Here is a 24208-nt window from a genome sequence, read left to right on the forward strand (position 1 = left end):
TGACAGACAACTGTCAAAAGTGCACGTAGAGCCACAAATGTTCGAGGGGTAGGCTATTACAAGCTGCATGTCACTAACTCTGATCAGCTTCTATGGATCACTGTTATATGAAATTGATTAGTTTATAATAGTGACATAATCATCAGAAGCCCTTTTAATGAAGCGGTCTGTTGTGCCAAAAGTACTCACTGTCAGTGCTCTTTGAGAGATTATAATGTTTATCATTTCACAATATACATCATGATGAAATGTGCACACGTAATGAGCTACAGAAGCAGGTTCTTGTGAATATTATTTTCCCTACACTCTTGGTAATCTGCTAACTAATTACACAGATTGGGTTTAGTTGGGAAACCTAGGTTAACATGAAACCTACAAATATACTGTAGGTCTGAGTACATCAGGTTTTCACTAACAAGTCACAGAAAATTGCGATATTGTTTCAAAGCCAGGTCTACAGGAGAGGTGCACGCTTGCTTAATGTAAGCAAAAGATGAGAGTCAACAAATTACTCCATCTCCTGACTCGGGGGAAGCTCAAGCGTTGATTAGCTAAACGTAGATCTGAAGATCCTCGTCTCACGACTCTGCCTCACATCTCATACACGGACACACACACACACACCACACACTGCATTGCGCGGCCGACTCTCCACGCATTACGACTTCTCTTGCTTCCTTACAAATTGACGTAACGTGCCACGAATTACACACTATCACATATAGAAAAATGGAGACAAATAGGAGTACATTTTAAATATCACTAGAGTTAAATGTAAGGTGCAGGATCGATTATAAATGCTGTATAACATTATGTAACTATAGCAGGTGAGCTAACAGGATTTGGTTATTGGCAATGCCTTATACACGTATATGCTCAGAGACAAATCAGCATTTGGTTATTGCTGGGTCAGACTGGAACCACTCGCTACATCTTGACAAAGAACGATCAAAAATAAAACGTTTTTTTTCCTCATCATATTGTGGTTCTTGCTCGACTGCTGACCCCCGTATGAGTGAGAATTTAGGAAACTCTTCCTCCCACTTTGTAAAAGATGCTACAATCAATGCATTGTGCAAGGCTCCGGAGAGATGTGTGAGGTGGTGGAAAATCCCAAATGAAACCAGAACAGAGTTGTGAAATTCATGAGGAGAAGCATGGTGACGACACGTCCTACTGGACTCTGAGGTTATCTATTGTATTTAACAGAGTAAAAAATAACTATTTTTTGTTTTAGATGGTGTGTGTGTGTTTGTGTTTGTGTGTGTGTGTGTGTTCATGAGGCCTCCATGTAGCCGTCAGTCAGTTTTTCTCCTCAGTGTAAATGTCACTGAGGTACATCTCCTGCTGCAGGAGTCCTCTTAAAGAAAAACCAAAGTAACAAAAGTGCTTTCGATGCTACAGAGATTTGTTAGTTGTTGGAGTTCATCCTACCAGCAGAGAAAAGGGGAGGCGGTGGGGGTAAATGAGGGGTGGAAGGCAGCCCCCCCATGGATTGCAACAGGGGGAGAGACAGCTGCATGCCATGAAGGTGGCGTGGACTAGAGGCAGCAGCGGGTGTGGTTGCAGACATGGCGGGGAGCGACGTCCCCAGCTGCACCTGACCGGAAGAGTCCACGGCAGGCGAGGCCAGAGGCTGATGGAGACCCAGAGGGTCGTTGCCGTCGGTAACCATGGGGTTGCTGACGCGGAAGCATTTCTCCCTGTGGGCCTTGAGCATGTTGGAGAAACGGAAGCGCTGGCCGCACACCTCGCAGGGGTAGGGCTTCTCCCCGGTGTGTGTGCGGCGGTGGCGCTTCATGTTGGGCCGGCTCGTGAAGCTCTTCCCACAGATCTCACAGATGTACGGCTTCTCTCCTGCACAGAGAGGGACACAAAGAGCTGAAAAACACACCATCAACATCATAAAATAATCAGTATTTTTAAATCGATGTATCAAAATAACTGTAATGTAATGATCGCTTTGGCCCAGTCAATCGTATTCAGAAGGCAGCTGCACATTACCTGCCAAGCACCAAATGGTCGACAGACAAGGTTAGCAACTAGCTGGTGAATGTATCATTCAGCAGCGGAAGAGATGGATATTTCCCTCAGGAGTTGATGAAGACCAAAACAGAGCTTTAAGGAGAGTGAGTATTGGACTTCTATACAACAAGTGGCCAATAACGTGTCTCCAAATAAGTGCAAAAGTTTCTGTGAGTCTGCTAGACGTGCAAACAGTTTTGACTGTTTGGTAATCATTTCACCATATCAACAAAGAGTGGGATTCCACTTAGTTTGTACTGTGACTTGAAAATCCTCAGAATTAGTGCAAGACGTGACTCACCAGTGTGTGTCTTCATGTGTTCGTCAAAGTACTGCTTCATGTTGAAGTCCTTTCCACACCACTGGCACATGAACTGCTTGTGTCCGATGTGGATACTCATGTGGGAGCGCAGCTGGTATTTGTACTGGAAGCGCTCACTACAGTTCTGAAATGGCAGTGATACATTTCTGTTAAACACATTGTGACAGATTTTAGGAATAAAATTAAAAGTATGTATTGTGAAATACAAAAATTGAAATTGTTTGAAAACACAAAAACATGTCAGTCTTTGCTTTGAGGTAATTATGACACTACAGCCAGCACTAGGTAACTTAATTTAGCACGTTCTTTATCGTTAAGACAAAGCCAGGCTTTATGCTAAGCTAAGCTAAACTTCAGGTTGTAGCTTCATATTTACTGTACAGATATGAGTGTGGTATCATCCGTCAAACTGTTCTTTTAAGCAGTTCGGTCATTCAATCAAACCATCCCACATCTCACAAATGCAGCAAAAGCTACAGCCACATCCACAAAGGGAGAGTGACTATTCATTTAAAAAAGTGCGGTGTTGAGTAAGAACGATCCCAGATAGCAACACACAAAATAAATACATAGTGGGTTTCCCGGTGTATAAGGATAGCTAAATCATTTGTCAAAAGTCCCATATTGTGCTCATTTTTAGGTTCATATTTGCATTTTCTAGAACATGTTTGCATGCTTCAAAAAACATTATTTTTCTCATAGTGTCTGTATGAATATACCTGTACTCTGAAACGCTCCGTTTTAGCGCCAGTCTCTTTAAGAACCCCCTCCCAAAAAAGCCCAGTCTGCTCTGATTGGTCATTATTTATGGGGGGTCTGCATCTGCGCTTTTGGCATCTCTGCACCGTCATTGCAGCAGGGGAATTACTTGAACAGCTTTTTCTAAATACTTGTACATACCATAGTAAAGTCGTGACATCACAACCGTACACAAGTCCTAACGGCTTGTTTGAAGACAAATACGGGCTGTGTGCGTTACTCTGTGGATTGAGCGTTTTACAGCACCTCGACCTGCTTTATAATTAAAAAGAAAAAACATGGTATGTCACTTTTTAAAATATGGGCCCTTTAATGATTTTTTTTATCAGCACATCTGGATCCCTTCCTTGAGTTTAACATGAGTATTTCACATGCAACGGCCACAAAGAGACCTATTTATAACTGAAATGACAATCTAGACACCAATCATTTAAACTGGTGGAAATATCCGTTGAAGTGAAACTCTTCATGTGAGTTAAGTGGAGAAGAGCGGCAGTGTATTTCAAGAGCTTATACCTCACACTTGAAGGGTTTCTCTCCTGAATGCTGCAGAGAGTGAACTTTCAGGGACATGCTGCGCTTGAACGACTTCCCGCACGTCTCACAGGTGAACGGCATGTCCTTTGTGTGGGCTACACACACACACACACACACACACACACACACACACACACACACACACACACACACACACACACACACACACACACACACACACACACACACACACACACACACACACACACACACACACACACACACACACACACACACACACACACACACACACACACACACACACACACACACACACACACACACACACACACACACACACACACACACACACACACACACACACACACACAGTTAATGGTATTCAATATTGAGGCACTCAATAGCAGCAGGAGGACAAATAAGCAGACTGCTACTCTGAAATTGCACTTAAAGAACATTGATGCTTTTTCATTGGCTAATTACACTACGGACAATGGCATGGACAATGGACAATCCACATCAAAACTCTCAAGTCGCTCCTTCAATAAGAAGGATAAAAAGGACTTCATGCACAGACGTCTTTTACCACTGAAACAGAGATGAACAGGGAATGAGGTAAGACTGTTTGGGTAATGAGATGCTTATCTCCCAAAAAGTGGAAGAGGAAAGCAACACCCAAAACAAATCCTGCACAACAATCAGTGGAAAAGGAAGCCTAAAGTAACAAACAACCAACCAGGATCGTTGACGTCACTGCCACTCACCGACCATGTGCTTCCTGACATGAGCCATGGTGTAAAACTTCTTCTCACAGATCTCGCAGGAGAACTTCTTCTCGGCGTAGCCATGGACGATCTTGTTATGCTCGTGTAACGACCACAGCTTTTTGAAGGCCTTGCCACATGTAACACACTTAGAAAAAAGAAAAAGAAAAAGTCAGATATAGTTATTACTGGAGCTGTTGGGGTATCATAGGAACAGTCTTTACAAACACAATCCAGGTGTGTGGTTTTACAAAGGGACTTGAGCATGCATTGTACCAAAAAATGCAATTAGAGTGAGTGATTAAAGCAGCAAACGATCTTCAAAACCACAGCAGGAGTCCAGCTGCTCACTACGGAGTGATGGGACTGAGATGCATCACAATTTATTATTACTGACTGACTGAGTTACTCACTCTGACCGGCAACTGTGCATGTACTGATAACTAAATAATATTAAAAGCTGAGACTACTACTATGACAAAAGACATAGGTTTGTGACTAGAGCGAGGAAAACCTGGGTAGTCTAGCAAAACTATTAGACAAGCTGTGTTTATTCCTGTATTATTAATGCAATAACCCTGCTGAAAATCTTATTTAGTTTAACCGATATAAATACGCTCGACATTTAATGATGTTGGATTTGGGTTTTTAACCAAATCTATATTCTTGTCTCAAAAACATTTCCCCTAATTTGTCTTAACTTGTACTGATGTTTAATTTCACCTCTTAAAAACAACATCAATCTAATGTTTTTATCATTAATTTTCAGTATAATCAGTAAAATGCACTTAACGTATTTAATATAAAATACTCTAAATAAAAAAGATCCTGAACTTAACTCAAAATGATCAAATCTTATTTAAGTAATTAAACAGCACTTGCATATACTGTTGGGTAGTTTAATTTATAACAGATCATCACACTTTAGAAGCTCATTGTATGTTTTGTATGCAATAACCCAATGATGGTAGAGGCAGCCTGTTTATAGCCTGGGAGGTAAAACCCAGGGCAGAAAACAGGCCCAAACCATTTACTGGTGCTCATGAAGCATGTGTGCTAACAGTAAAAGGTGACCCAGGTGAGTTTGTCAGCACTTTTATGTACTCTAAGCTTCTTTCTTCTTACTAATGACAGCTTGCCAGAGGGTTTGCAGAGATTTTGGCGACTCAGTCAAATCTGAAATGTCACAGCAGAAAGTGGCACAGCGAAATTCATCCACATGTCTCTAAGAGATATGTTGTTAAAATAGTTTGGTGAATACTGCAGTTGCTGAACTAGCGAGCCAGGAACATGCTAATGCTAGCCAGTCACAATAGCAATGATTACAGAGTTTTCACAGAAGAGAGAAAAAATATGTCCAAGCGAGTAAGCTTGCTAGCTGCTGAACTAACTTATTTAGCAAACTTGGTCGCTAATGAGGTTGAATAAAAGCTCATAAGCTTCAATAGCTTTCTCCATTTTGGCTTTACATTCTCTCAAAGGTCAGCACTGTCAAGTCGACTTACTATTGGTCAACTGATCTAATGAAATTTTGTTTGTGAACTAGGATTTTCGCCATCACCATAATCACGGTTGGATCGTACCTGGATGCTCTTCTCACAGTCGGTCTGTTGGTGCAGCAGCAGCTCGCTCTCCAGCAGGAAACGTTTCCCACAGTTGTTGCAGATCTGCATACGGTTGTGGGTTACGTTCATGTGCTTTTCCAGGTACCAGCGGTTGTTGAAGACGCGAGGGCATTTCTTACATGGGAAATGTTGCTTCTCCTCCAGCCTCACTTTTTGGCCCAGGCCTTCTGCATCCAGCGTCCTCTTCCCGCCCTGCCGCTGGTTGGCCAGCGTGGCTTCTGCGAGTGTCTGCCGCATGGAGGATGTTGTACCTGCTATGGCAAAGGCTCTGGTGCCCCGGCGCGGTCGATCCATCAAGGCCGGCTGCTCCAACCCTGGAATGTTTAGGGTGTTCTCCTCCTCTTCCTCGTCTTCCTCCTCATCGTCCTCCTCGCTGCTCTGCCCCAGTATATCTGACCTCTTCAGGTCGTCGTCTTCCTCTTCTCCAACTGTGTCGTCGTTCTCTGCCTCGTTCTCCTCATCGTCTTCTGAATCTCTCTCGTTGTCATGGCAGCAGCCGAACATGGTGGCCGCCTCCGTGACGCTTGCCGATTTGCTTTCCGACCCCTTTGACACATTGAGTGTTTGGTTGTTGAGGTTGACTTCAACAATGATCTGGTCCCTGATGAAGGAGACGTGGCCGTCCGTGGTCTTTGACTCCTCTCCATTGCTCTCGACTTTGCACAAAGCAGCCACACCTGTGCTCGCCCCGCCCACTGATGTGTCCTCCTTCTGGTAATACTGCTTCTGCTGGGAGGACTTCTTACCTGCCTCCTCCACTCTTACGGTGAACGGGCTGTTGCCTTCCCTCTTGTACACCCTCCCCAGCTCTGACTCCTGTTTGATCTCTGGGTACAGTTGGCTAGAGGGCATCGCAATAGCAGCTAGGTCACCGCCACCAAGCCTTTCCTGATTGGCCATATCGGCACAGGTGGTTCTGAGCGAGTGGCTGCTGATGAGGTCACGACAGGATGCAGCAATGTCGCTCATCTGAAGCAGGGTAGCGGCGTTGAGCACGTCGCTGACAGTGCGGCTGCTCACCAGCAGTTTGGAGGTGTAAATGAAGTTTAGGATTTGCTGCAGGCCCTGTGAGGTCAGGGCGTCCAGCGACAGGTCCACCCGCCGCAGCTGTTTGCTTTGTGCAAAAAGGGAATGGAAGAAAGGGCTGTAAGCGGCCAGCACGCCCTTGTGGGCCGGGAAGGTGCTGTGCTGACGCACCAGAACGATGTCGACGTCACACAGGTCAGGCTGGAAGAGGCGCTGCTCATTCAGCCTGTCCATCAAACAGGTGAAGTGCAGAGCCACATCCTCCACAAGGGAGAACTCAGCAGAGGGGAAGTCTGTGGTCTTCTCCACTATGAGCTGGAGATGGTGGAAGGAGAAGGTGATGGAGGGAGAAAGACAGGGAAGATAGAGAGGACTTCATTATCATGTAGTAAAAAGATCAGTTAAAGTTTTCAATAGGAAGTCAGTGTGGTCTCTACAGTCGCCATGACAAACCAATGATGTTTCTTGTTATAAAACGGTGAAACTGTTTCGTTTTTACAAGAAACATTTCATTTCCTTTAATCACTTCACCTTCTAATCACAAAACTGTCTTATTAAAAAAAACCTTGCATATATATCGAGTTAAAAAATATATAACTTTCTTGTTATAACATGATAATTTGGTTTGTTGATATAAACTGAAACTTTCATATGGTGTTAAAACAAGCAAAAGGTCCATCATTGTCTGAAGAGACACTGTAGCCTATTGTAGAGCAGTCATATAACATCATTGATAAACAGAAAGATGATGATCTGACATGAGGCAGGGTGTTTTTTGTTTTATGGCTGTGGGTTGCTTTGATTTTGTTTGTTCACCTATGTGAACTTGGTATTGCAAACTGTCTTTGGCTGTAAATGCTCCGGTACTTGGCACTGGTAGATGCTATGCATTTCAAAACAAACTTCAAAAACAATCATTTAAACAAATTATGGTTTAAAAACTTATGCCTGGTAGTCTTTTTTAAGCTTTCAACTACATCTTCATGCAGATGGAAATAAATTTGTTTCATGCTCTGAATAAAAGGTAATGAAAGCTTTTCAGATTTACTTTTGGCCTTTTACTTTCAAGTGCAGCTGAAAAGTGACAAGAAAGGGCTGCAGGTCAGATTTGAACCAAGGCCGCTGCCAAAGACTGAGCCTATATGGCGTGCATGCTCTACCCGGTGAGCTAGAGGCCGCCCCAAGTAACAATAGCTGATTGCAATCATTGACATCAATAATAACACAATAATGACAGTGATAATATTGCCTTATTCTAGAGTAGAGGCACCTAAATTCCCTAAGTCAAAATAAATACATCTTAAAGCAGTTATCAGTGGTTTTTATCTGTTAAGTGCATTGCACAAACTGCATGCATGCTGCACGATACAAGATAAATCAAAAGGTGTAACACTCAGCGCTCTGTGCAAGGTCCTCAACTTCCCAAGGTGGGTTTATTTTAGCACAGGAAGGGCAGGGTTTCGATCCAGACGGGATGTGAGTGGGGACAGAGCTGCAAACACACAGAGACCCACACTCACGCATATGTGATGTGCAACCATGCACAGAAAACACAAATGCACGCGCACATACACACACACGCACAACAAACACAAACACGGTGCCTGGTCTCTGCAAGGACTGACTGGTCTGAGCATTGGTATTCAGTGCCATCTCCCCCCTATTAGCCGGCTCTCTCAGCACACCCACTCACTATACTGTCCCTGAGGAGCGGAGAATTATGCACAAGACAAAACATGTCTGGAGAAATAATTAAGGAAACCATGCCAAATAAATACTAACTAACCCTGCAAACAATTAGTGGAATTTATCATTCAAGGCGTCTCTTGAAGGCAGAATAGGACGAATATTAATATAAACCTTGTTTTGGCTGCAGATGTTGATGATGTAGCTGTGAGCCATAATTACATCTCTTATTTTGTAGTATTTACAGCTGAATGGGCCGGAAAACACAGCATAAAGGAAAAAAAACGACAAGATATTAATTACATTAATAATTCATTTCTGGACAATAACTATTACGGCATTTGTGTAAATCTCTGTACTTAATTAGTTTATTAACTAATTGTTTTTGTTTCTTCCCCTGCAGCCCAACATATTTCTCTTTAAGTTCAACGAAAATGACTGTTCATTGTTAAAGCTGGAAAATGGATTTGCATTTGGGCCTAACCTTGAAAATCTGGCCTGTTTGAAGAATTCAATTATGGAAGTGTTAGATTTATTCATAGTTTTGAACTGCTAAATTGGACTCTGAGGCAGAGAGGAGTGGAGATCGGGTTATCTCTCCCTCTGCAAGGCTACAGACGTCGCCCAAGGGCAAAACGCTGCAGCCTTAATCAGATCAAGTGTAAGTCGCAGACTGGAAGTTATGCTGCTTAAGCGTTAACGATCGGCATCTTCTTCTAAGATTCAAATAGGACAAAGCTGTCAAAGATTGAATTCTATAGGATGAATATCAACATATTGAAAACACTGATATCTTAGGGTCAAAGTAGAAACCAACAGTATTTTTAAAGGTTTAATGAAGTTGTAGATTTGGTTCATATTCCTTTAAACAAAACAACTGTGTGATCAACCCTAATCCCTTGACGCTTATTCTTCTACCTCTTCAGGATCGCATGTGTGAGCCGTCATTAATGGGCTCTGAAAATTTGATCCTAGGGATTTGAAATGCAAACAAATGATGCTCGCAATACACACATACCGTATAATACAGGACTCCAAATGAGTTCCCAAATGATTTCATCATTGTCCGTCTGCACATGTCTTTACGTCTCAATACTGAGCGGCCATGTTTTAAAAAAAACGATATATATATATATATATATATATATATATATTCTTTGCATGCACATACGTATTTTGGTATAGTATTATAAGTTTTATAATCGTGCAAAGAATCACTTAATTTGAGAAAACAAATTTGAGTGCTGTGCTCAGTAAATGTATTTGCACGTCATCCAAATAAGTGCCTCATCATAATCCGTCTCACTCAATTGCCCTCTCCACTTCGAACAAAAACATTTTAATTACATTTTTATTTAGGCTACTACCATAGGGCTAACTAGAACAATGCCGCTTCTTTATTTCCATGTCTTCTACATGGATCATTAACTTTTTGCCTGAGAAATGTGGCTTTAGCCTCAGTCTTTTAATATCATGTATGAAGAATGCAGTGACTGACGCTCTTTAAAGTCAACTGAACTTACTGTAGTGTTTCTTACTCCAGCACAAACATGCATATGCTGCTGAATCAAAGAGATGCTTCAATCAGCGAATGATTGCATTTTTTTCATCTGGACAGATGCTTTTAACAAGGCAATTTAATCCAATAGCAGATAGCTGGAGTTACAATAATTCAATTCAATTCAATTCAATTTTATTTATAGTGTCGAATCATAACAAAAGTTATCTCAGGACACTTAACAGAGTAATTTACATAGACCCAACAATTCCTCTGTAGAGTACAGTGGCAACGAAAACCTTCCCTATAACAGACAGGAACGTCAGACAGACCCAGCTCTGTGGAGGACGGACATCTGTCTGCACCGGTTGGGGAGGAAGAAAAGGAGAGAGAAAGAGAGAAAAGACACACAGATGGACAGGGAGAGACAGACAGACACACTTCCAGAGATGCAAGCAAGCAAAGCCTAACAGTAACTATAATAATATCTTTAGTAATGTGAATAAGACGTATATGTTAAGACAGTTAATACAACGGAATTGTAGAAACAAGCACAGCTAAGGTGATAGAATATGACAATGATAATAATTATGGTGGCAAACATGATCAATGATGAGTAGTGGCAATAGCAGCTGCCGCTTCTGTCACAATATGCAATAAAAACGAATCCTCCTGTCACATTTCATCACAAACAGTACTGTAGCCAAACAAATTGAGTACTGAGTCCTTTGCAATTAAAGACCGCATCCAACTCCCTCGATCTGCGTCTGTCATCATCTGTCATCCCTTTTCTCCACGCCGCCCCTTTCTGTGGAAATGTCAGGGAGAGAGCTTGTTTGCTGTCATTAGAGGGAACGCCACCTTTAACCAGCCTCTCAGTCAGATGTCTCCCAATACATTATTCATATCTGGCCTGACCTGTGACAAACACGCAGCGGGGGGGATTACTGACGCACCCAACAAGAGGTGTCATATAAACAGGCTGCAATCAAAGCTCCCTTTCCACTCTTTTAATCTGCCAAACACAACGTGAGGGCCTGTTGCACGCGGAAAGGTTGTTGTCTTTTAATCCAAAAGCAATGTGATTTAGTTTAGTGTAAGACATTTACTGTGCCCTAAACATGTTATAGAAAATGACAGTAGAACAGTACGCCTTATAATCGTCCTCATTCTACTGCAGTATCTAACACAACACTTAATGGATTGTTTAAAGGTCCCATATCCTGCTTATTTTAAGGTTCATACTTGTATTCTGGGTTTCCACCAGAACAAGTTTACATGCTTTAATGTTCAAAAACACATTATTTTTCACATACCGTCTGTATGAATATACCTGTATTCACCGTCTGTCTGAAACGCTCCATTTTAGCGCCTGTCTCTTTAAGACCCCCTACCGCATCTCTGCACCATCACTGCAGTCAGGGAATGACTGTAACAGCACTGTTTCTACCTATATATAGTATATTTGTGACATCACAACTTGGACGCAGTTTCTGAACACAGGCTGTGTGCGTTTCTCTGTAGATTGAGCGTTTTGATACTTTCACAGTTTTATACATCACTTTGACCTGCTTTATAACCAAAAAAGACACGGAAGTCTTACAATCTCACCACAAGATCTATTTAGTAGATGTTCACGACCTTTAGATCATGTGGCACTGTCTTCAACAGGCAGGTTTGAATCACGGTTCCAACCTTCAGAGCCTTTTTTTTTTCAAAATTAAACAAATTGGCCTGATGAATACACTCATCACTGCACACATCACAATTACCAACTCTGAAAGGTCACAACTGACACAAGACAAAATATAGCTATCCACTCGAGTTAGTGGCAGACATCTTATTTGTCCAACTTTGGAGGGCTGGTGCATTTGGGGAAGATAATCGGGCATTTAAAAAACACTTCCCTGATCAGCCTGATGGCAACGCTTTAATTAAAAAGAAAAGTTTCAAACTACTTTACCACTAATCCAGTTTTGATGAAGCTGTGATGGATGATGCACAGGATTACTGCTCGGCCTAAGAGTAGGCTGCATCATTCATGAGAAGAAGAAGAAGAAAAAAAAAGGTTAAGCTAATTACTGCTGTTGGACTTTAGTTATCTTGAGAGATGGTCAGACTCAGTGGTGCAAGTCTAGCTCACAGCCAATATGTCAATCAAAGCGTATGATTGAAAGATAACTGGTGAATCCTCACCCAGCTCAGACATGTCAGGGTCGGTGGTATGCATTTGGCAGGGGCCGGACTTCTCTCTGGACCCGAGCCAGAGAGAGCCTGAGGGTGATATCTCTCTTTTTAATTTGACTTTCACTGGTGAAAATGTCCTTTTCTTTCCCACACCTCCGCATTGGACGGCACCATGTCGATTTACTGCCCTGTAAAGTCTGCATCTCCGTCACCTCCACGGAGCTGCCATTTTAAAAGTTCCATTGTCTCTTCAGTAGCTGACACTAACTGTGAGGGCAGCTCATGTAAATCTTAGACAGTAGTAAAACTGTTTTAAATACTCATTCTTTTCAGTGTTTCTCGTGTTAAAATAAAGCTAACATTTCCCTAAAATGCTATTCTGATACTTTTTCGCAAGCACCATGTAAGAAAGCAGATTCTAAACCGGGAACTAAACAACAACTACCTCGACTGTCTTGTTTGCTTGCTGATCGGCGAACAGGCTGAGCCATTAGCGGGGGCCAATGTCAGAGCACGGTACAGAGTCATGGACACATCAATAGTGCGAGGGAGGGCAGGTTGTATGCAGGCAGGAGGGAGTCCCAGGGGGAAAAGACGGCGGGAGTTAAAGCCTTCTCTCTGCCTGCCAACAGACTGCTCTGACTGAACTCAGTGTCCTCTCACATCACCTTCTTTATCTTGGTAAAACGAACACATGTGGGTGATAGACAAAAATGAATATCAGTTTATTTTTATGTTTTTTTGATGGCTCATGTTGATAAAAATATTTATTAGTATTCAGGGCATTGGCCTCCTTTTTATCTTGGTCCTTACAGTCTTTTATATCTGTGACTATACATGTGTTTACTTTTTATATTTTTCTACTGTTGTATTTGTAATAGCTTTATTGTATGAGTTCTTCATTTCATTCCCTATCATATATGACATGTTCTGAAATGACAATCAATATAATATAATAATATGTTTAAATAGAACAATATCTGGGAGGATGCGCACAATCACACAGGAATCCTCTCTTATGGATAATTTAATATTATTGTATGTTAATTTTCCGTGCAATCACATTGCATTTATATTATTTAATTGCTGTCCAAATGAAGTTTGAATTATTTAAGTTTTTCTTTTACACATATGTGGAGTTTTGTCTCATAACAACAAAATACATATAATCGCTTTGAGCAACAGTTTGACCGTATTGTAATTAAAATTGGTAAATATCATTATTGTCATTATGAGGTCCACCATATTGCCCAGCGCTAATCCATTCATCTTCAACCGCTTGTCCCTGTCGGGGTCGTGGGGGGCTGGAGCCGATCCCAGCTGACATGGGGCGTGAGTACACCCTGGACAGGACGCCAGTCGATCACAGGGCACATAGAGACGCACAGAGACCAACAACCATTCACACCTACGGGCAGTTTAGAGTTATCAATTAATCTAACACGAGCACGTCTTTGGACTGTGGGAGGAAACCGGAGAACCCGGAGAAAACCCACGCAGACACAGGGACACAGCCACATCTCAACGGCCCTCCTTGGTGGATGTCGTTCTCTTAGTTGACATGGAGATGGAGGTTCATCCCCATATACCACCACCTGTCATCACACGACCATGACTCCATAACTCACGTGATGACATGTTAACCATCATCGAGACTACACTCATCAGTAAGTATAGCTGAAAGTATTCCTGACCACATTTCTTTTAATACATTTGAGATGATTATTGTAATGACTGATGAACGTGTTGATTAGTTATCTGAGAAATAAATTATACCAGATGTAAAAAGAAAAAAAAGAAAAATGCCCATCACAATTTATCAGCGCAAAAATAGTTTGTTTTGCACGAACACTAGTCCCAAACCAAAAGATATTAAATTTACAATTGCTTAGAGCAGGGGGGGAAGCATCCAATCTTTCCTCTGTAGAAACTGAAACCAGAAAATGTTTAGCATTGTTCTTGATAAATGACTTTTATGCAAAAATCTAAATTTGAGTTGATTTATTTTGTCGATCAACAGTTCAAGCATTAAATTTAATAGTCCAAAGTTACTTTTATTATTTTACAATTTATTTAACCCATGAGTTGCAAAGCAGTTCTGTAAATTCAATCTGAACAATCCAAATCTAATTCAGGCCATGTAATTCTCATCATATTACTTTACAAACAAGTGCTACAGTACTTGCTACCAGCAAAATGTCAAATTGTCCATATGCACAGTGAAGTCTGTCTATTTGGAAATGACCACCGGGAGCAAATGAGATCACCCGACCATCCAAAGTCATGAAGACAGCAATCCCATGAGCTCATACCTTGACCCCTGTTGTCACCCAGCGGGGAAGTGGGAGGATCGGGGTTCTGCCACTTCCACCCACGGAGCAACCTACAGTAAAGAGCACACTCAGCAGCCCTCTTTACAGCAAGGCCTCCTGCTAAGGGGCCCAGCGCAGGGCTCGACGTGACTGACACCCGGAGGAAGGAGAGTGGGCACCGTGTCAGGGCTCATCTCACTCACTGGCATGGGGATGGTAGGAAAGCAAAGCACGCACACACGCATACACACAAACACACACACACACATAGAAAGATCCCTGAGTCATCATCGCTGCAGACGAGAGCAAAGCATGACAGACCCGAATACAAACTCTCCACCAAGTAACAACAGCAAGTCTGGCCTCACAGTAAAACGTCAGAGCGCTTTTACGCAGCAGGATATGGATCAGGTCACGTGTAAACATAACCAAACAGAACGGGACAAGGGCATGTCATTTCTGGCGGAGTCCAATCAGACAGCCATTAAAATGTCATCAGGGTAATGACTGACATGGCGTCCTCTGTGTACTCACCAGACCTTCCCCGCTGCCGACGCCAAACAAGAGACAGGTTTAGTCGCAAAGCAGTCAAGTCAGAGAAGTGATTTCTGATTCTCTGGGTGAGAATCGTGGCTTAATCCTTGAGGTGTTATCTCTGGTCTAGGATACAGGCTGGGGTAAGACTGGCATGGAAAGAAAGCAGCCTGCCTGTTTTCTCCCCGCTTTCGGTATTTATGTCTAGTGAGGGATGGATTACTGAACAGGCCCAAGGGCCTGAGGTCTCATGGGTCCCCTCGGCCAAGGTCCCTGTTTACTGTAGAGTGACTGTCAACATTTCTTGTCAGAAAGGCAAATCAAATGACAAAGAGATGCTTAATGACCACAAATACACACTAAGTGACTACAAACTGACGCAAAATGGCGATGATGAAGATGCAAAACGGCCACACTAAGACAAAACAACAAAACAGAGCGGCAAAATGAACAAAAAAAGGTTGAAACCACATCAGAAATGCAAAAAGGACTCCAATAAGAGGCAAAACAACCACAAAGAAACGCAACACCGCCACAAAGAGGCACAAAAATAGCTAAGAAGTGACGCAAAAGGACCACAAAGACACAAAACGACTATGAAGAGACATACAACAACCGCAGAGAGATGCAAAATTACCACAGCCCTACAAGAAAGAAATGACCCCACTGAGACACGCAACACCCTTTTTAGTCATTTAGTCAGGGTGTCTTGCTCTAGTATAAAAGGGGTGGGGGTGGGGGGGGGCTTTTATAGGTCTATGCTGTTGTCTCATAATCCGGCCATGTGTCTGGTGGAAGATTTCTCCTCTGTCTGCAGTGTGCACTCCCTCCTCTCCTCTCTAAATCCAATCAGTGCAGGGACCCAGCACTGACCTTGAGGTAGATATAGCATATACAGTAGCAGACGCACGAGCCCACACGCCTGCAACCCTGACTGCCCATGCATGCGTACCTGCATCATAATCATGAATTTGGGCCCACGTCAGTAAACAGAAAATAAAAGAAATATAGTGTGTGTGATGACACCGCTGATGCATGCAAAGAGAGGATCTAAATGTGCCCGCACTCATATGATCCTGTTATCAAACATGTTGGCTCGCATAGTCGAGCCACACTGGTAATAGCACAAGTGGCGAGATCTCACTTTTAACAAGCCCTGCGGTGATCATTACAGCTCTATGACAAAAAAAAAAATTGCTAATAAAAATCAATGCTCAATGACGGGGGGGGGGGGGGGGGGGGGTGATGGCAGCATGTTCACTGCTGAGGTCACACACTGTATGTCACACACACGGCCACATTAAAAGTGGAGATAATACTCGCTGGGATGGCACAGTTTATTAGACAAGAATGGTGTTAAGGTGGGTAGTTACACCTTGTGGCTGTGGGATTATACAATCCAGTGAATTAGTGGTGCATGCGTTGCAGATTGGTGCAAAATCAACCCTCATGAATCATCAAAAAGCCGTATCATGAGACAAAATTTAACACATGACTACTTTGTGGTATACATATATGCTGCTCATCTATGGGTCACAAGCTTGTCACTACCTTTGTCTGTCTGCAGTTTGTTGCACAAAACACTTGAGTTGCAAGCTGTAAAATGTAAACAGTTAGATGAAAGATGCTGTAGACCTCAGGGAGCCATGCCTGGTTGTAATTCTCTGGATTCAACACTCGGAGCCTTTCATATAACACACATAACACAGTCCTTCATTGTTATAGACTAAAACTGATTTAAAAGTAAGTGCAATGCAAACTCACAGGAGTTAGTTGAGAAAAAAACCTGCTGATTTATCAAAGTTATTGGTGAATATGAATAAAAACATCCATGACAAACTGAACTGCCTCAACACATGGAAACTACATGAGATCTCAGGTCAAATGTACATCAGGACACTTTCAGATAGAGCTAAAGGCAAATCCCGAATTACTTTAAAATGAGCTGCTGGTTATTCGGTTTTCTCTTTCCACTACTTTAGCTAATTATTTTATTCCCCTCAGCTCATTAAAACATTTAACTTTCTTAACCCACGACATTCACTGCTGGCTGCAATTAATAAAGACAATATTATCAGAGTTAGAGCTGCTCTAATCCTAGACATCCAATCTCCCCTCCACACTGAAGGCTTTCCCCCTGTCCTAATCTAGCAGTATGGACTTGCCCCAGCATTGCTCTGGTGCAGTTCTCCACCAGCTTTCACTCTTAGATTTAAATATATTCCCATCTATATGTTAATGCAACCACAGGTGACAAGTCAATCTACAACTGATATGCGTTTACCCGGGCATGAAATTGGGATGCACAAACAAAAATAAGGATGCAAACAGCATGAGCAGCACCATGGCGATGTAAGGTACATTAAAATTTGACAGCGTGAGCAGGATTACCTCAGCTGCATGATTTGTCCTTTTCCCCCCCAACTTGTCCTTTGAACATGCTGGACAACAACAGTGTGTTTTATCAGTTTAGTAAAGATGGGAACAGTGTGTGCGTGTGTTGCCCAATCAGAAGTGATGTTGAAAGAAGACATCAAGTGGGGGTGGTCTGGAGTTAAGAAGACTCTGACGAGCGGTTGGATAATCAAAGGAGCTGCCTGGAGGCGGGTGGGGTGGGGGGGATGGTTATGTTAGAGTGTCCACACTGAAGTTCTGCCAGGAAGTTTGCGTTTGGGCCAATGAGCTGGGAGAGGAAGCGCTGAGTCAGGAAGCCTGGCCAAGAGAGAGGCCCGTGGTGCTGGCATCTCCTCTTCACACACACACGTTACAACGCTTCACACACCACCGCTCCGCTGGAGTCATAACACACTGTTCCCAAGCCAGCGCCCCGAACGGACGCGCACACTCGCCCGCCGCGCACGCATTCAGCAGTAAACACAGAGATGCGACGCCAAATACCTATGGCACAATAAAGTGCAGAGTGTTGTACAATCAAGATATTTCTATCAGTACAAAACATCAAGAAGAGGGAAAAACATCAAGTGAGTGGGGGGAAGGAATCTGATTTGTCCAAATATACGACACAAAGAGTGAGAGATGCACCTTTGAAGTGATCTATTAAAGAGGAAAGAGCATTCTGATGTGAAGCGGTGAGCAGGTGCAGACATACCCGAAGGGCAATTACACGGTATGAAACTGTGATATCTTCATTATCCCTTTCATAGCATGACACAGACAGACGAGGCTAACATTAGACTCTAAAGAGCTCCTTATCAGAAGGATCTCTCTGGTGAGGCAACACTGTGTGTGTGTGTGTGTGTGTGTGTGTGTGTGTGTGTGTGTGTGTGTGTGTGTGTGTGTGTGTGTGTGTGTGTGTGTGTGTGTGTGTGTGTGTGTGTGTGTGTGTGTGTGTGTGTGTGTGTGTGTGTGTGTGTGTGTGTGTGTGAGAGAGAGAAATAAAGAGTCAAAGAAGGCACTTGATATGTTTGATGGGAAGGTCAGAGAGGACGATGAGGAAAAAGAGGTAGAGGAGCATGGGTTTTCTGTAGCCGTAACCAATCAATGGAGCGCAGCAAAAAGGTGAATATGAGCTTAGAGGAATCGTTTGAAATTTTGGGTATTGTGTTTATTTTCTCTATGGTGGATGGTTTGATTCATACCTCTCTTATAACTCGGCATTGAATGTGAAGCTCTATGGTCAGCACCCAAGCTTAGCTTAGCACAAAACTGGAAACAGAGGGAAACAGCTAGCTTGTTCAATGGTAACAAACTCAACTCAGCACCTCAACGCGCCATTTCACGATGGGTTCTGTGGCGGACTATTTCTTGGCCCCAATTGTCTGAGACATGTAGAACTGCAAATTGTTTGGTTTCTGTGTTTACTAAATAAACCAGAAACTGTAAAGTGCTTTATTCACCAGCTTTAGAGATAGCAGGCATATTTTGTTATCTTCGGACTAAGCCAGGCTAGTGGTTTCTCCCCGTTTCCACTCTTTTTGCTAAGCTAGCCAGCTGTTTCATCATAGACTTCAGTGCAGCCCTCAACCCCTACTCATCAATAGGGACTGTGTGGAAAAGGTTTCTGACTCTAGATTCAATTCAATTCAATTTTATTTATAGTGCCAAATCATAACAAAAGTTATCTCAGGACACTTTACAGACTAGGTATAAACCACACTCTATGACTTAGTTATGATTTACATTCCTGGGCACGCACATCACAGAGGATCTCTAGAAGGCCCAGCAGTGACTCTTCTCCCTGAGGATCCTCAGGAAAAACAACCTGGAGGAGAAGCGGCTCTTGTCCTTCTACCGCTGCTCCATCCACAGTGCGCTGGCGTACTGTAATACCACATATTATGCTAGGTGCTCTGCAGCGGACAGGAGAGCCCTTCAGAGGGCCATCAACACCGCCCAGAAAATCACCGGTTGCCCAAAGCCCTCCCTGAAGGACATCATGCTGCCTTGGCAGAGGAGCCAACATCGTGAAGGACTCTTCCCACCCTGGACACAACCTGATCCACCTGCTGCCCTCTGGCAGATGGTACCCCAGCTTCTACCCCAAAGCCATACGCAAACTAAACAATGAAAAACAAGAAACAATGCATTCACATTTAACTTAATGGTTCTTAACTCACAAGCACCTTAAAAACATCCTGGATGTACTTACCAATTTGCACTATACTAAATAACTGTGTGCAATAAATAATAGAGTTATAATAGAGTAATAATAGAGTTTTTTGTTTCGTCCGTCCGTTCAACATCATCAGACTGAGCCATAAAACATTTTGACATGATACATTGAATATTAACCAAATGTGTGCGTCTAGGTAAAAAATGTAATTTTCCTGAAAACTATTAAAATGGATTTATAGCGTTTTGGAAAAGAGCTCCTCATATATTTGACCTTTTCTTATACATATATATATTTTAAAAATTGTTGTTGTGGATCGCACCATTTTGATTGACTGTCCAATTCCGATGTACTATGTGCAATAACATTAAAAAGAGATTCTGACATATTCTGTAGCTTCATAGACAGTTGAGAGTGTTTGCAATCTTCTTTATTAACTCTCTGCAAGAAATCAAAAAATGTCAAATGAATCCTTTAAAACAATTAAGCACTTCCCTTGAATGAATGAGTAATCAGTTTTAGGGTTTTTTTTTGAATCGGTGTAATTCCTGGAAAATGTATGTGCGTGTACAACTGAACGTGAAACAAATATTTGTGATGACTATCGGGTCAAGGATCCCTTCTTTTCTGCTTGGCAGTTCTCAGCATGAAGGCTCATTCCCATCTGCTTTAAAGCTCCTCCTAAGTCTCTCTCTCTGGCCTGAATTCAGCTAAAAGCTAGAAGAATACTTTGGATGGAAAACTCTGTGAATATCTAGAAATGCCTGATAATGAAAGGCGAACAGAAATCCTCATATCAAGTTGAATGGAAAGAAAAAGCTGTTTGGCCTCTTTAATAATAGAGTTCAAAGTCATTACCCATAACCTATTGGGGGTTAAATTAGAGGAGAGTTTTTCCCAGATGAAAAGACGCCGATGCTGTTTGACAAAAAGTGGAATTACAAAGACGAACCCTACTGACTTTGAACAAACACGTTTTAACCAGTAAGAACAAAAGAAACCTTACATAAGCCCAGTGAGTTTGACCTTGCTCTCTGCAGCCTTGTCCACTGTTCTTAATCTCGGGGGCATAAATTAGCCGCACCTACAGTCTGGTCTGCGTTTCCAAGGAGAGCGGCCTCCTACGGGGGCCGAGGATGTCTGCTGGAGTTTGTTGCCGGGGCTCGGGAACGACTGCACTTGTCACAAGGACTAAAGGCAGTTTCCTCGCTCAGCACCCAGAGACAGTGATGCCTCAAAGTCAAGGGTGGGCAGGAATGCCCTGAATAGGCCGTTACGTAAAACTCACAGCACCCTGTGAGGAAAGAGAAGGAGCTACTCAGGACCTGACAATGCTCGCTGAAATTAAAGTGTCAGATGACCCGCAGTGTGCAGTATAAACATCCAAAGTTTACATTACACATTACATGTCCACAAGTCACCCAAATTAAGAGAAAAAATGAACAATTATGCGATTAAGGGAATGGACAGATGATGAGACAATGTGCCTCTAAGCACACACATGTAAAAGCCCCCCAACCCTCCTGCATACTGTAGGAGCAAGACCCACAGATGGCAGAGAGAGCTAAATGACTACAAAAGGACTTGGGCTGTCTTCGATTAAAGAAATTCTTATTTGACATGTTTATTGACCTACTAGCTGATTAGAATAACTAATTCACGGCCAACTGAGTTTCCCCACAAAGAATAAATTCCCTTTTAAGTGGATAAGTGCTCATAACTCTCTTATAGTATAAGTCATTTGGCATGAAAACAGCAAAAAAAGAGATAACCAACTAAAGAAATCCTAGCTGACTAAGACCAAAACAACCGATAAGTCAACTAATCGACCAAGAGGGGACGGCCCTACAAACAACATGTCCTTTTGTGGTCGTTTTGTCTCGCTTTGTACTTTTGTGTCTATTGAACATACAGTAGTGATGTTTATTGGTAAATATATACTATATATTATCTTGATTTACTTTATTCATTGGCCAGTACAGTATTATTTAGCTATCTTTGCATTTTTGTTTATTCTTTGTTTCAATGATCAGCATTCGACTGATACTGAACGTGATGTTTATTTAGCTATTTATTTTTATTTATTCATTATTTTCTCAGTGTTCATTTCTAGAATTGGCTGACAATGAATTACATATGTATAATGTATAATAATGTTAAATATTATTTAATAAAGTTTAAGACAACAGCCTTCTGAGTACCTTTGCAGCGTCATATCAGCACACTATGTACATAAAAACTTTTCATTCCAGCTCCAAAATCCACTACACTGGCCATCATACCGGTAATCTGGGACTTTTTCCACCCCTTAAATCGGTATTGTAAATCCCTCAAAATTCTCAAAAATCCCATATCGGTCAGGCCCTACAAGAAACCCTTGGACCAGATCCTCTGGTCCAATGGCCCCTGACCCCTCTTCCCCAGGTCGGCCTGTCCACTTATCCATCCCTGAGTAAGTGTTTGGTTATAAGGCTATCGGTTAAATCAAAATTAGCATGGCCTAATCTGCTTTTGATGTCAACAAAGTAACTGCAGAAATGATCCAGGCTGTGTTTACACAAACTGTCAAAAAACACAGCATCTCTGATCACCAGCATATTGCATTCACCGAGCACACTTTGCACTTGATTTATCACAGCTTACTCTCATGTGTGCACAAAAAAAACAAATGGAAAAAAGGGAAGAAAAGCATCCCAAAACCTCTCTCTCTCTCTCTTTCCCTCATTGCTCCCACCAGAAGCCACCCAGCGAGCACCAGGGCTAACCCTGCTGACCTGACCCAGATATTAACCCAAGCCTCCAGATGTGAACGCGCACTGGGATTACTCCACCACTGCATCAAGCTCCACATGCTTTCCTAATGAGGCATCCTAATATGACCCTGGAGACAGAGCGGACTGTCTGCCTCACTATTCCCATAACTCTATCTGGCTGTCTCTGCACAATCATTTTCACATCATGTAAGGAAGGGGCATTAAAACAAAAACATCATGGCAATGCAAGTTCATCATGATCACAGAGGGATAGTCTGTAAATGCAACACACACACGCACACACACACACACACACCCCATACAATTGAACATTACCCAGTAAAATAGTGCTGCTTTCACTGTCAAACACCGGAATTGAACGTGCATTCAAAAGCACCAGGATATTGAGCTGTTATTGAGTGTCACCTGCAACAAAGTGAAGTTATGAAGACATGAGGAGTGACACCTTCTCCTCAGTTGGACTCACAGAGGATAAGGTGTTACTCTTCATCTCTAATGTATGCATGAATGTCAAAGCCTAGCAAACTTGTCCTGCACTGGTGTGTTGTGAGTTTCATCCTGTCTACGTTTGCACCAGTCACGACCTGAGCTCTCTTTTCTCTTTTTTTCCGCAGGAGCGCCCTGATATGAAAGAATTTAACTCCTTCTCCGCATCAATGTAGCTATTGTAGCCGTTGCATTCTTTCAGCAGCTTCGGATTTCCAACTTGTGCCGTGTCGGCAAGTTCCGAACTTCGGGACACAAAGCACACAAACACACGGTGTGACAGCCGGCGGAACCGACGCACAATGGATCACAAGTGTTGGAAGTTTGATCGGCCTGCTAAGAAGCTCAAATTTGCAAGAGAGATCAAAGAAGGGCAAAAAAAAAATAATAAACAAAAATGCAGCGCTCTCCTCTGTAGCCTACCATTTTGATCCAGCGTTTCGAGGCTCTAAGGAGTCCCAGAATAACTCCTTTCGCAGCAGTTTCCCCTCCGCCATGAAAATGACCGTTGAATTGTCACATTTCTTCAGTTTTTGCCTTGTCCTCAATCTTTTTTTTCCCCCCCGTGCTGCTGTAGCATTCACACAGACAAAAATGCAGAGGCTGCTTTTGCAGAAGGAATTGGTGATTGGAGCTCGGGGATCATATGGGCTTTTTGTCAGACGTTTTTAAAGGGACACGGTACTGTTTAACGTGGAGTTGCGAGACAGGGGCATTTCTTTGTAGACTGTACTTGCTTTTGTTGTTTTTTGTTCTGGTTTCGTTTTGCGTGAGCGGCAGAACCGGGAGGACGCAGCCATATGGCGCAAAAACAACCCTGGGTGGCTTCCTCTCACTGTGCGCTCCGTGCAGCGGTGTGACGTCACACGGGGCCGACTGATGCAGAGGTCGAGAAGTTCATTTCTTTCCCATGTTGCATGAGTCATTGTTACTTCACTTACACAATATATGAACACTGCACTGTGTCATTTATCATCCCGGCGTAACTTCTTCTATCCACAGTTCTCCAAACGGGTGTTGTTTGTGCATCGGCACAGTTTAACCGAACCCCAAAAGAGAGCAAACTGTCAAATGAGAATTTCAATTGTTGTCTCAAGCTCCAAATAAAAAAACGATACAAAGGATTATTCCCATTTGAA

General features: G+C 42.6%; 1 protein-coding gene across 1 annotated transcript; it reads right to left on the reverse strand.

Moving 5' to 3' along the window:
* Nucleotide 1: 1 nt before the first annotated feature.
* zbtb47b (zinc finger and BTB domain containing 47b) lies at nucleotides 2–23629 on the reverse strand. Its single transcript, XM_083935946.1, has 6 exons — nucleotides 23493–23629; nucleotides 5952–7334; nucleotides 4369–4516; nucleotides 3623–3738; nucleotides 2327–2471; nucleotides 2–1857 (listed from the first exon to the last, which is right to left on the reverse strand). Exons 1-6 carry the CDS (start codon nucleotides 23493–23495, stop codon nucleotides 1412–1414), a joined length of 2241 nt encoding a protein of 746 aa, XP_083792072.1. The 5' UTR covers nucleotides 23496–23629; the 3' UTR covers nucleotides 2–1411.
* Between the last annotated feature and the right edge of the window lie 579 nt (nucleotides 23630–24208).

This window comes from Echiichthys vipera (genome assembly GCF_963691815.1).
Source record: "Echiichthys vipera genome assembly, chromosome: 21".
Taxonomy (NCBI): Eukaryota; Metazoa; Chordata; class Actinopteri; order Perciformes; family Trachinidae; genus Echiichthys; species Echiichthys vipera.